General features: G+C 50.1%; 1 protein-coding gene across 2 annotated transcripts in view; it reads left to right on the plus strand.

The window, feature by feature from the left end:
• LOC137658172 (uncharacterized) overlaps positions 1–12,977 on the plus strand; it is a 30,037-nt gene continuing 17,060 nt past the window's right edge. Inside the window, exon 1 of one of the 2 annotated variants that reach the window (XR_011047269.1) lies at positions 1–145. Coding sequence is in view for 1 of the 2 variants with exons in the window: in XM_068392854.1 (XP_068248955.1) it covers positions 204–326 (123 nt within the window). In the remaining variant the exon portion in view is untranslated. The other variant, XM_068392854.1, reaches the window with a different exon arrangement.

Raw genomic sequence — 12,977 nt, forward strand, 5'->3', positions numbered from 1 at the left:
TTTTTGTTTTGTGTTAAATAAAGAGTTTGTGTAATATTAAGAGTAATTGCAGGTACTAAAATTCCTAACAACGAAATCAGGAAGTTTTTGGTCTCTTTCACCTACAATCCTTGAGGGTCGACGTAGAGGGAAGACGCCATTTTAGGTAAGAGGACGCTTACGTCTTGTATGTGAAAATTCTTACGTTTTACGACTATATTATTATGCCGCCTGTTTACACCCCAAATTTTATTACTTATTTTATTGATTGTGGTCAGAGGAAGGACAAAATTGTGTTGATTGGCTCTCCTATGTCCTATGCAGTAGCTGATGTCCACAGACAAAGGGTAAGTGAAAACTTAATGCGGTAAAACTTCCCTGTAATGATTGGGATTTCTAATATGTGTTAAATATCAAGAAACTGTTTTTTATTTAATGTAACTCTTCATTTTAATACTGTCTTGATATCTGATTTATGTTTGATGACATGTTAAGGTTTAGTCCATGGGACCCTTAGCCCTATCTAGCATCTTGGGCTAAAGCTAATCTTTACTGTCGTCTCCTGTGGTAAGTTTCCCGAAAAGAAAACCGTTCAGGAATATTCCTAAATGGTCTCACTGACTTCACTAAGCCATTTCTAATCTAAAATCACAAATTATATCTTGGGTTAGGCTAGACTTGGAGCAAATGTTTAACTAGGCCTAGTCGCGTCTAACCTATTTTCTGCTAATTTTAAGGTTAGCAATCCTTGGATTGGATATCTATAATATGCGTTAATAGAGAACTAGACATTGTTTGATTTTGAAATTTAGTAAAATTCCCTTTATTTATTTCTACAAGGTTTAGCTATGGCCAGTTTAGATTCCAGTGTGGTTGGTAAATCGGTAAAGTTTTACAAGTCTACAGGGTATCATTTCGAATAGAAAATATATCTTTTCCAGTAGAAAATAATGTGATTTAACCAGTTTTCACCTTCCTTTCAACTGCAAACAAACAACAATTTGACTAACTTCAAGTAGCCGAACTGGTGGTTGTTGTTGCGGATGCAATGAAGGTGAAAACCTGTTAAATCACATTATTTACTAGAGGGAAACATATATTTTGTTAAAATTTTTAAATATAATGGCTCTTGTTCCGCCGCAGGCTCGCTTCGCTCGCCAGAAAACAAAAACATCAAGCTCGTATGTACTGGCAAGCGGTAATGTTGAGCTGCGCATGCTAACATTAGCAACGCTAAATATAATGGTTCTTGTTCCGCCACTGGCTCTCTTCACTAACATTATCGGTGGATATAGATATACAGTATATATATTTCAGAAACTTCATTTCCGATAGGAACATTTGTTATTTTCGAAGAGAACGGACCGTTTTCTTTCCCTAGGTTACATTACCCTATAATAAACTACAATAGAACCGGTAAATCTTAAATTGGACATCTTGTACCTACTGGTTGGTGTGGTAGGCCTACCCCGTCTCACTTAAACTTTCCTTAAGACACTCCTTTGACTCTCGGCTTACTGACGTAAGAATTTCTCATGATTGTGTTTTTAGAGATTGCTTTACCAAAATTATAGTAATGGTGACCACTATTGCAAAACCTGTTTTATATTTTGGAAAATAGTAATTGGTTAAATGCTTTGATACATTCAATAAACTGGTATTTTGTTTACAAGAGCATGCTCTCTATTTACTTCCAAATTATGTAGCCCTGCAGCTCTCCTCTTCTTGTACAGTAATTAGGAAGTTCTTTGAATGATGGGAAAGCAATAAATGGCAAGATATGTTGAGCAAGGGAGGAGGGGTTATGAAAAAAAAAAAAAAATTAGCTTGGTTTCCTAAACAACCTGGAACGGACATCGTCAACATAGTCAACCAAACATAATTTTTTGATGCCAGCGTACGTTTGATATACTTGGTAAATATACGACACTTTGATTTTAGCCAAATACATGAACCATAGTTTCCTACTCACTATCTTGTGTTTTATGCTTTTCTGACCATCATCAGGGGCAAACCACCCGGTCGAGAGTTTTTGGACCCTCGTATATAAAAAGACAATTATGAGGGACCCCGGTGGGTAACCGGGATGTTTTTTGGAGTGGGGAAATGTCATAAACGAGTGATTTTCAGCTATAATAATGGCCAGAAATGCAAAATAAGCACAAGATAACCAATGGGAAAAATTTATGGTTCATGGGAGTGACAGAAAACTGACTAAAACGTAATTATTTAACTTTTGAGATTTGTAAAAGGGTACAGAACCTAACAAACCTACTTAACCTAACCTAGTAGTTCCCAGGTCTCAATTCGGCGTCAATGATCTTAGATGTCAGGATGCCTGAAAACTTTAAATCAATCAATCCCAGGTCACAACCGCTAGCCAGGAGACAAGCCCCCTGGACCCATGTCACAAATCTTCCCAGGTCACAACTTTTAGCCGACGCCTCCTTACCAGTTCACAGACTGAAAGCTTGTTGCAAATAAATCCTTACATTTTGATAAAGTAAATCATAAATAAGTCCTTATATTATGATGAAGTAAATCATGAATAAATCCTTATATTATGAAAAAGTAAATCACAAATAATTCCTTTCCTTATGATTGAGTTTTTTTTCAATCTTTAGAGAAGCTTTGCAGTAGAAAATGTGCTGGTCTTCCCTAAAAATTGAGTCAGAAGCCGACCTCTGAGGCATTTTTTTGCTGTTGTTTTTAAATTCACATGAGTAATAATAGCTTTACACTCAACCGAGAGAAATTCCATCATAATCAATTGCTGTCATAAATGAAATTACACTAAATTTTGAAATATTGATGTACTGTACTTTCTCAAGTTCTTGCTTGGAGAAGTCTTTACGTGAAGGTGGTCAAGTTGAAACTGAAGGGGAAGGTGGGAAAAAAATGGCTGTTGTAGAAGAACATCCGAGAACTATGAAGTACTTGTAAGCTGTAACTGGTTTTAAAAACCTACTTGACAGATACGTCATTGTAAATGTACAGAAAGCTCCCCACTTACTTCACATTTTAATCAACAAATACGTTAAGTTATTATGCCCCAGCCCCTAGTAAACATAATGGGGAAAATACCAACTAGCCAGCACTCGTACATATCTTATAGCGAATTCCAGTTTTGCTAGTAGTTAAAGTATATTTACCATATACTATACATTAAAAATAAATTCTAATTTAAAAATGGAGTAATTACTCAAAATTGTTACTATTTTTTAATTTGAGTAAATACTCCATTGTTCCGTAACCGAAATACAAACCCCGCTATTTACATTGGGTTTACTTTCGGCGTAGCTGAAATGACGAGCCAATAGTTTTTAACGAGGGTTAACTACCCCCACGCTAGTTAGCGGGGGTTAGGGGGAGGGGTAGCTTGCTACCCCTCCCCCCCCACACACCGGTGATTTGCTTCACTTCACTTTTGGCTCCGGCGATGAACAGACGTGTCTGTCCATCGTCCTCGTTTGACAGCCTTAATCTTTTTTGCTTTTCCTCAGCTTGTGTGTGTTTGAAGTTGGCCTCACCCTTGGATATCCATCATGCGCAAGTGCCCTGGTATTGCTGGTCGCCCTTGCGGTACTTTCATGTCTGCTGTGGATACGGATCCTCACACCCTTTGTCCGCAGTGTCGAGGCCGACGGTGTGACAGAGAAAATACTTGTAGAGAGTGGTCTGCCTCCCAGTGGGAGAAGTTTGGCCGCCGGCATAAGAAGAAGTCCAAGAGAGACCGTTCTCCTTCTGGGGTTGCCTTGAAGGAGGAAGGCTCTCGGGACTCCTCTTCTGTCGCCCAAACCTCCTCCGAAGCTCCCCCTCGTCCGGCTCCGAAGGAGAGACCGCCGAGTGGGAGCGCAGGCCCTAGTTCTGTTTCCCGACCTTGGGTAGGGGGAAAGGGCGATGCCTCCCATAGCGGGGCGGCTCCCCCTCTTCCCCCCGGGGAGGTTGTTGAGTTGTTGATAATGATTCTTTGTCTCACGGAGATCTCTTTCAGCTTTGGGCTTCCTTGGGGCTGAAGGGCCTGCCCTCCAAGGAAGCCCTGTTGGACCTTGTCCAGTTGGGGGCCGCTGTTAAGCAGTCGTTGGTGATAGCAGAGGTAGATCCTCTGTCTATCGTCGACGTCGTGGTGTCAAAGGCTTCCGACGGGTCGGGGCAAACCTCTGCGGTTCCTGATGAGGATGACGTTGCTGAAGGCTCTCCTCCCCCTTCTGTACATCCTTCGAAGGGGGAAGGGAGTCCCACGGGCTCTTCTTCTGCCAAGCCTTCCTCTCGGGGGAGCGCTTTGACTGAGACTCCCTTTCGGAGGACGGATGATCCTGACGACCCCCCTCGTGGCCGCCTACACCCTAAGGCTCACCGTCCGCTACGTCGTAAGGGCCTCCCGTCTCCCTATGAGGGTGCTAAGAGGCGCCTTTTTGAATCTTCGCCTCCTTCCTCCGATGGGGATTCTTCTCGCCGTAAGCAGCCTGCAGCTCCTGCCTCCTTAGACCTCTCAGGGGATCGATCTCATTCTCCGCCTTCCAGACCTTCCGCCCCTGGTGCAGATGGACAGCAGTCTGACCTCGTCATCCGACGGACAACGGTCCCTTCGGGGCAAAGGGTTGCCTCCCACGGTGTGGGTGCTTCCCTTCCGCGTTAGGGTTCCCCTGCGCACCCTTCTGCAGAGTTAGCGCACAGGCGCTCTCGTGCTCGTCAGCGTTCTGCAGAGTTAGTGCACAGCCGCTCTTCTGCTTGTCAGCATTCTGCAGAGTTAGTGCACAGCCGCTCTCCTGCTCGTCAGCGTTCTGCAGAGTTAGTGCACAGCCGCTCTCCTGCTCGTCAGCGTTCTCCTGATCGTCAGCGCTCTCCTGATGATCGTCTCCCCACTGCTCGCCAGCGCTCTCCTAAGGACTCCGAACATCCTGTTGTTCCTGTTATGCGCCCAGCGCGCCATCGGTCTCCTGAGCGCTCTAGATCTCCTGCCCGTCAGAGCGCACCTGCGCTCCCAGTTCCTGATACGCGCCCTTTGCGCCCACGATCGCCCGCGCGACCTAGAACTTCGGTTCAGGTCTTGGACAAGGACTTCTTCTCCTCGGCCTTGCGATCCTGCTCGTCAGCCTGTTCCAGCGCAACAACACCGCGGTCGCCTACGCGTACTTCTAAGGCTACTGTACGCCCTCGCGCCCACGCTCCTCCTGTTCCTGAGGCCGTTCGTGAACGTTCGCCTTTGAGCAACGCGCCGGCAGCTCCCACACAGGATTCCACGCGTCGCCCTTCTGCTCGCCAGCGATCACCAGCTCGCCAGCGATCAAAGACGCGTCAACGTTCGCCTGCTCGTCAGTGATCTCCTGCGCGTCAACGGTCCCCAGCGCGTCAACGGTCCCCTGAACATCGGCGATCTCCTGACCGCCCGCGTGATTTTTCGCCTGCGCGCAAGCGCTCTCTTACGCGTCGGCACCCAGAAGATCTGGAGAGACATGTATCTCCTCCTTCCAGCTTGTCCATGTGCGGTCGCTCGCCTGCGCGTTCTACGTGCCATCGCTTGCCAAGGTTCCACCATGCGCCAACGCGCCATCGCTCGCCTACGCGCCAGCGTTCACCAACGCGCCATCGATCTCCCACGCGTTACAGGTCCCCTGGACACCATCGACAGCGGTCGTCGGAGCGATCTCATTCGCCCACACGCCAACGCGTTCCCTCGCCAACGCGCTCACTCGCCAGCTCGCCTACGCGCTGGCTTGCTTACTCGCCTACACGCCCACGCGATCGTTCGCCCGCGTGCGACCGCTCCCGCGCTCAGTTGCCTTTGCGCGATTGCGCGCCCGCGCTTCAACAGCTCCTCGCGCGTGACTCCTTAGTGTCGCCTACGCACGAGCGTCAGCAGGGACGCGTGTCGCCAGACCGCAATCAGTATCCCCCCCGCCTAAGCGCAGGTCTCTTTTTCAGGATAGGGAAGACCCATCGGAGAGGTCAGAACTTTCTTCCCCTTTTTCCTTACAGGCAGGTCCAGTGGTGTCCACTCCAAAGGATAGCCCGATCCCCTTCCCTCCAGCGGGAATTTCGGACTCTGTGTCCGTGTCTCGGCAGTCTTGGTTTGGTCCTCTGATGCGGGCGTTAGTGAAGGCTATGAAGCCGGCACTCGCCGATCAAGGACACAAGCCAACAGCGGCCTCGCCCCCGCTAAAGAGAAGGAGAGGAGTGGACTTCGTGGTGACTTCTCCCAGGGAGAAGCTGGTTCCTAAGAGGTCCGTCAGGAAGGCTCCATCCCCTTCGCAGGCGCTTTCTCCTTCTCCTGAAGACGAGGCTTTTCTGTCCTCAGGAGAACCCAGTAAGGTAGCGGTCTCCCCCTCGGCACCAAGGGGGGAGTCGTCTCCTCGTGGAGGGGAATTGTCTTGCGTGGAAGGCGCCTTCCAGACCTCTTTGTTGGGGTCGTGTATCTCACCCAGGAGGGAACCTAAAGACTCCAAGACGATTCCGAAGTCGTCTTCTCGAATTCGTCAGGATTCAGCTGCACCCCGGGAGAACGTCTACGCATCTCCCCAGGAAGAGATTCCGGGGACGGGAGACTTAGCTGCCAGCCCACAGGGAGGAGACCAGCAAGAGTCTGAGCATGCCTTCTGGCAAGTCCTGAGCCTGATGAGACTACTCAACGGGTTCATGGACCCCGTGATCGCCCCCCGTGAAGGCAAGGACACGGTCCTGGATCAGGTGTACGGAACTCAGAATCCCCCCAAGGCCAGCGCTGCTTTGCCCTGGTCCCAGGGGCTGAAGAGTGCCAGAGCCAGGGCCAATGCTCAACTCGCGGTTCTCGCTTCCTCCAGTCGTTCCTCTGCCGGGAACAAACTCCTCCCACCTCGTCTCCAGCAGAGAAGGTATTTTGAGATCATGGAGTCTAGCCTCGCTCTTCCCCTCCATCATTCGGTAGAAGAGCTCGCTAGGGGAGTTCCCCTTGAGAAGCTCTCCGCCCGGCAGGTGACATTCTCGGCGTCGGAGATCCTGAGCCATGAGAAGGTCGCGAAGTGCGCCATGCAGGCCACTTCGTGGCTGGATATCTGGCTAGGTTCTCTGGGCATCCTATTGCGCTCCGAGGATCTGTCTAAGGAGACCAATAGGAAGGCCCTGGAGACCTTCCTCCTCTCGGGCACTCGCTTCATCGAGTTCCTGGCACATCAGGTTACCAACCTTTGGGCCAACTCGGTGTTGAAGCATCGTGATGCGGTGACCGAGAAGATCCACCCGAAGGTCCCCGCCGTGGATATCTGCAGGCTCAGGCAGGCTTGCCTCCTTTGGGGGAATCTGTTCGAGCCGCAGGACATGAAACGCACAGCTGAGAGGTGGAGGAAGTTGAGCCAGGACTCCCTCCTCCAAAGGGCCCTTGCATCTTGGCCCTATAAGCCTACAGCTCCGCAGCAGCAGCCTCGCAAGACACCAAAGCAGGCACCGGCAGCTAAGAAAGTGGTGCCTAAGCCCCAGCCCTTTCCAGCCAAGGACAAGAGGGGCGGTAAGTTCTCCAGGGGAGGCAAAACTCTTAGAGGGAGCGGCCGTGGCCGCAAATGCTAGGAGTGGCAGTCCCCCCGCGTGTGTACCTGTGGGGGGATGCCTTCGACGTTGAGTGCACAGGTGGCAGCAACAAGGGGCCGATGCTTGGACGGTCTCTGTGATCGGCCAAGGCTATCGCGTCCCATTCACGACATCTCAACCTCTCCTGACAGCGAATCCAGTGTTGTTGAGCTCCTATGCCATTGGATCGGTAAAGGGGCTAGCCCTTCGGGCAAAAGTCGAGACCATGCTCAAGAAGGATGCTCTCCAGGAGGTCGTCGACGGCTCCCCAGGCTTCTTCAGTCGACTCTTTCTTGTAAAGAAGGCGTCTGGAGGCTGGAGACCTGTCATCGACCTCTCAGCTCTGAACAAGTTTGTCAAACAAACTCCGTTCAGCATGGAGACAGCGGACACGATCAGACTTGCAGTGAGACCGCAAGACTTCATGTGCACACTGGATCTAAAGGGCGCGTACTTCCAGATCCCAATCCATCCGTCTTCCAGGAAGTACTTGAGATTCAGCCTAGACAGCAAGGCCTACCAGTTCAAGGCGCTGTGCTTCGGTCTCTCCACAGCACCTCAGGTGTTCACCAGAGTGTTCACCCTGATTTCATCTTGGGCGCACAGGAACGGCATCCGTCTCCTTCGTTATCTGGACGACTGGCTGATCCTAGCAGATTCGGAGTCGACCCTTCTTCGACACTGAGACAGGCTTCTGGGACTTTGCCAGGATCTGGGGATCTTTGTAAATCTCGAGAAGTCCTCTCTGCAGCCGTCCCAACAACTGGTTTATCTAGGCATGTTGTTAGACACCAATCTCCACAAAGCCTTTCCATCAGATGACAGGATAGCAAGGCTGAGGAGGGTGGCGGAACCTTTCCTCAGGCGAGAAGAGCTTTCCGCCCAATCGTGGTTGCGTCTCTTAGGTCACCTGTCCTCCCTGGCTCGTCTGGTTCCAAACGGCCGTCTCGGGATGAGATCCCTGCAGTGGCGGCTCAAGTCCCGGTGGAATCAAGGATCCGATTCCCCGGACTTACAGGTCCCGATAGGACCTTCGGAACAGGCGGACCTGCGGTGGTGGCTGGTCGACGAGAACCTGTGAAAGGGAGTAGATCTTCTTGTCCTTCCCCCCGGAGTTGACGCTGTTTTTGGGCACATTCTGAACCAGAGGACCTCAGGCCTTTGGTCAGAATCAGAAAAGTACCTGCACATCAACCTGCTAGAGATGAAGGCGGTCTTTCTGGCTCTTCAGCAGTTCCAACGAACCCTGGCGGGTCACTCCGTGGTGGTGATGAGCGACAACACCACGGTAGTGGCTTATATCAACAAGCAGGGAGGTACTTTTTCGCAGCAGCTATCCCATCTTGCAGTAGAGATTCTGAGGTGGACCGAAGTCCACTCGATAACACTATCAGCTCGCTTCATTCCTGGCAAGAGGAATGTGCTTGCCGACAGTCTGAGCAGGGCTTCGCAGATAGTCAGTGCCGAGTGGTCTTTGGATCCTCAGATAGCCAACAAAGTCTTGACTTTGTGGGGTTCCCCGACCGTGGATCTGTTCGTGACAGCCTTGAATTTCAAGCTGCCCCTGTACTGCTCCCCAGTCCCGGACCCCAAGGCACTCTGGCAAGATGCTTTTCAACAACGGTGGGACAACATCGACGTGTACGCCTTCCCACCGTTCTGTCTGATGAGAAGGGTGCTCAACAGGACCAGACTATATATCGGTCAAATGTTCGATGACTCTGATAGCTCCGCTATGGCATCATGCGGAATGGTTCTCAGACCTTCTGCAGCTCCTGACGGAGCTCCCGAGAGAACTTCCCCCACGACACGAGCTACTCAGACAATCACACTGCAACATCTTCCACAAGGCCGTAGCCTCGCTTCGGCTTCACGCCTGGAGACTATCCAGCGTCTTCTCACGGAGAAAGGCTTTTCGCAACAGGTTGCGGAGAGGATGTCTCGGCACCTGCGAAAGTCCTCTGAGGGAGTCTACCAGGCGAAGTGGAGAGTCTTCTGTGGTTGGTGTCGTGGGAGGGGTATCTCTCCACTCGATGCCACTATTCCAGCAATAGCGGAGTTCCTTGTTTATTTGCGGGAGGAAATGCGCCTTTTGGTCTCAGCGGTGAAAGACTATCGCTCAGCCTTAAGCTTGGCTTTTAGGCTCAAAGGAGTGGACATTTCTTCCTCGCTGGAACACTCTCTACTCATACGTAGCTATGAGCTTACCTGCCCTCAGTCGGAAGTGAGACCTCCTCCTTGGAACGTGGCTCGGGTCCTCGGGGCTCTTAAGAGACCTCCCTTCGAACCATTACGCCAGGCCTCTGATCGCCACCTGTCTTGGAAGACGGCTTTCCTGCTCGATTTGGCCTCTGCCAAGCGAGGTAGTGAACTTCATGGTGTCTCGTACGACATCGCCCATTCAAGGGGATGGGGGGAGGTAACGTTCAGGTTCGTCCCTGAGTTTGTTGCCAAGACTCAGAATCCTGGAGTGCCGGACCCACGATTCGACTCTTTCAGGATCGCGAGTCTCCGTTCCGTAACAAGTGACCCAGACCAGCTGCTACTATGTCCAGTGAGGAGTCTGAGGTATTACTTGAAGAGAACGGCTGCAGTTCGTCCTCAAGTGCGAGCATTGTTTGTTAGCACAGGCAGGACGAAGAGGAGGGTCACCAAGAATACCATCTCGGCTTGGATTCGAAGGGTTATTCATCACGCCTTGAATCCAGACCCTCCTCCGTCACGTCACCCTAGGGCACACGACGTCAGGGGCATTGCTACGTCCCTGGCCTTCAAGAGAAACTTCTCTGTGACGCAGGTGCTTCAAGCTGGGGTCTGGAAGCGTCAGACGGCCTTCATAGCCCACTACCTGCAGGACGTAACCCACAGGAGCCTCGATACGTTTTCTATCGGCCCTGTGGTGGCTGCACAACAGCTGGTCTAACCTCAGGCTCCTTTATGGACAAGTAGCAGTAGGTTGAGGGTGTTGTTACCCGGTTTTAGTCTGCGTGAATGAAAGAGTATGTCTGACCCTTACTACTTTCTTCATTCTCCCCTCTCTTGGGGAAGCAGCATCCTGGTCTCCGCATAGCTGACCTCAACCTCTGCAGGTAACCCATGCTTCCTTGTGCTCCTACTATCAAGTTTAATACTGTCGCGTCCCCCATACCCTGACGAGGTGGTATTGGGAACATCCGATGCTGGATTCCTATCTAAAGGTCTCAAGGTCAACTTCATAGGACGAGTCACGCTCTTTCCTCCACACACAACTTATGTAGGCCACACGTTCCTTGCGAAGCAGGGAACTTGTGAGGTGCAGGGGCACCTTTTTTCAAGTGCTACTCACTGGGAGGCGGAGCCCCCGGGTAAAGCCGAAGTCAGTAAGGGGTAAGTCACCCAATGTAAATAGCGTGGTTTGTATTTCGGTTACGGAACAAATATCTCCTTGGAGGTATAATATGATGCCCTGAAAATGGGAGACGTCTCTTTGTCGTCTCCGTATTGGTCACACTCGGTTGACACGAGTTTCTGCTGAAGGGCCAACACCAACCGTATTGTGACGACTGTTTAGTACCTCTAACAGTGAGGCATTTGTTGACCGAATGCCCCAATTATAACAACTTAAGGAATAGATATTTATTTGAGGCTCGAGGTGAGGGTGGCAGGTTCATCCTTGCCAAGATTCTTGGAAATGATGTGTCCTATGCAAGTGGCATTTTTAGATTTATTTCAGAAGCAGATCTTCTGAAAACTAATTAACTTTTATGACATTCAACTTTTATGATTTTAATTGAATACTCTTTTATTTTTTATTTTTTTTTTTTATTTTTGTATACATAAATTCAATGTTACCGGCGTCAATGACCTTAGATGTCAGGATGCCTGAAAACTTTAAATCAATCAATCAATTACGGAACAAATTACAAATTCGGAGATAATTTGTATATTTCCTAACCATACAAACCTTAGCTATTTACACATATTTGCCCGCCAGCCCTGTCCCCCAAGTCAAGTCCTACCTCTAAGTGAAGTGAAGCAAATCACCAGTGTGGGGGGGGGGGGAGGGGTAGCAAGCTACCCCTTCCCCTACGCCCCCGCTAACTAGCGGGGGGGTAGTTAACTCTCGTTAAAAACTATTGGCTCGTCATTTCAGCTACGCCGAAAGTAAACCCAATGTAAATAGCTAAGGTTTGTATGGTTAGGAAAAATACAAATTATCTCTGAATTTGTCATTTTGTTCCGTAACTGACATACAAACCACGCTATTTAATAGGGGTTATTCAGCATTATGAAGCTTCATCTGTGGTGGATAACGGGGGAGGGTGGGCTGTGGCACCCTAGCAGTACCAGCTGAACTCGGTTGAGTACCTTGTCAGGCTGGGAGGAACGTAGAGAGTAGAGGTCCCCTTTTTGTTTTTGTTTCATTTGTTGATGAAACAAATGTATATGTATGTATGTATTACTTTCGGTGTAGCTTAAATGACGAGCCATTAGAATTTTAACGAGGGTTTACTACCCCACCGCTAGTTAGCGGGTTTTAGGGAGGGTAGCCTGCTACCCCCTCACACACACCTGTGCTCGAGCTCACTTTACTCTCGGCTCGGGTGGTAGTTGGACGTGTCCGCTCACACCCTCGCCTCTCTGACAGCCATTAATGCATTTTTGCTTCCTCTTCTACAGGTGTATTTGTGAAGTTTGCCTCTGCTCTCATGCGCAAGTGTCCTGGATTACCCGACCGCCCTTGTGGTACGTTTATGTCGGCGGTCGAGACAGACCTTCACACCCTTTGTCCTTATTGTGGGGGCCAGCGGTGTGATAGAACTAATAAGTGTGGTGAGTGTAGGGAGTGGTCTACCTCCCAGTGGGAGGGGTTTTCTCGCCGACGGAAGAAGTCCAAGCGGGATATTTCTTCTTCGAAGGTTTCTTTGAAAGGAGAAATTCCCAAGGAGCCTTGTTCCGTTGCCCAAACCTCCTCCGAAGCTCCCGCTCGATCGGTTTCTTCCGAGAGAGCGTCGAGGGGTAGCGTAGGCCATAGTTCTGTTTCCCGACCTCGGGGTTCGGGAGAGGGAGTTGCCTCCCATAGCGAGGCAGCTCCCCCTCCTCCCCTGGGGGAGGATTTAAATATTAATGTAAGCAATAATGATTTGTTTCAGCTTTGGTCTTCCTTGGGGCTCGAGGGTTTGCCCTCCAAGGAAGCCTTGTTTGACATGATCCGGTTGGGTGCCGCTGTCAAACAATCGCTGACTTTGGCAGAGGTTGATCCTCTGTCTATCGTCGACGTTGTGGTGGCAGAGGCTTCCGATGCGGTATCTCCGACCTCTGCAACTGATCAACCTGCTGTAGGTGAAGGCTTAGTTTCTCCCTCTGCTCAACCTTCGAGGGAGGAACTAAGTCGAACAGTCTCTCCTGCCAGTGATTCTCCCCCTTGGGGGAGTTCACTCACAGAGACTCCTCTTTGAAGGACAACTGACGGTCAGCTC

This window comes from Palaemon carinicauda, chromosome 19, assembly GCF_036898095.1.
Source record: "Palaemon carinicauda isolate YSFRI2023 chromosome 19, ASM3689809v2, whole genome shotgun sequence".
Taxonomy (NCBI): Eukaryota; Metazoa; Arthropoda; class Malacostraca; order Decapoda; family Palaemonidae; genus Palaemon; species Palaemon carinicauda.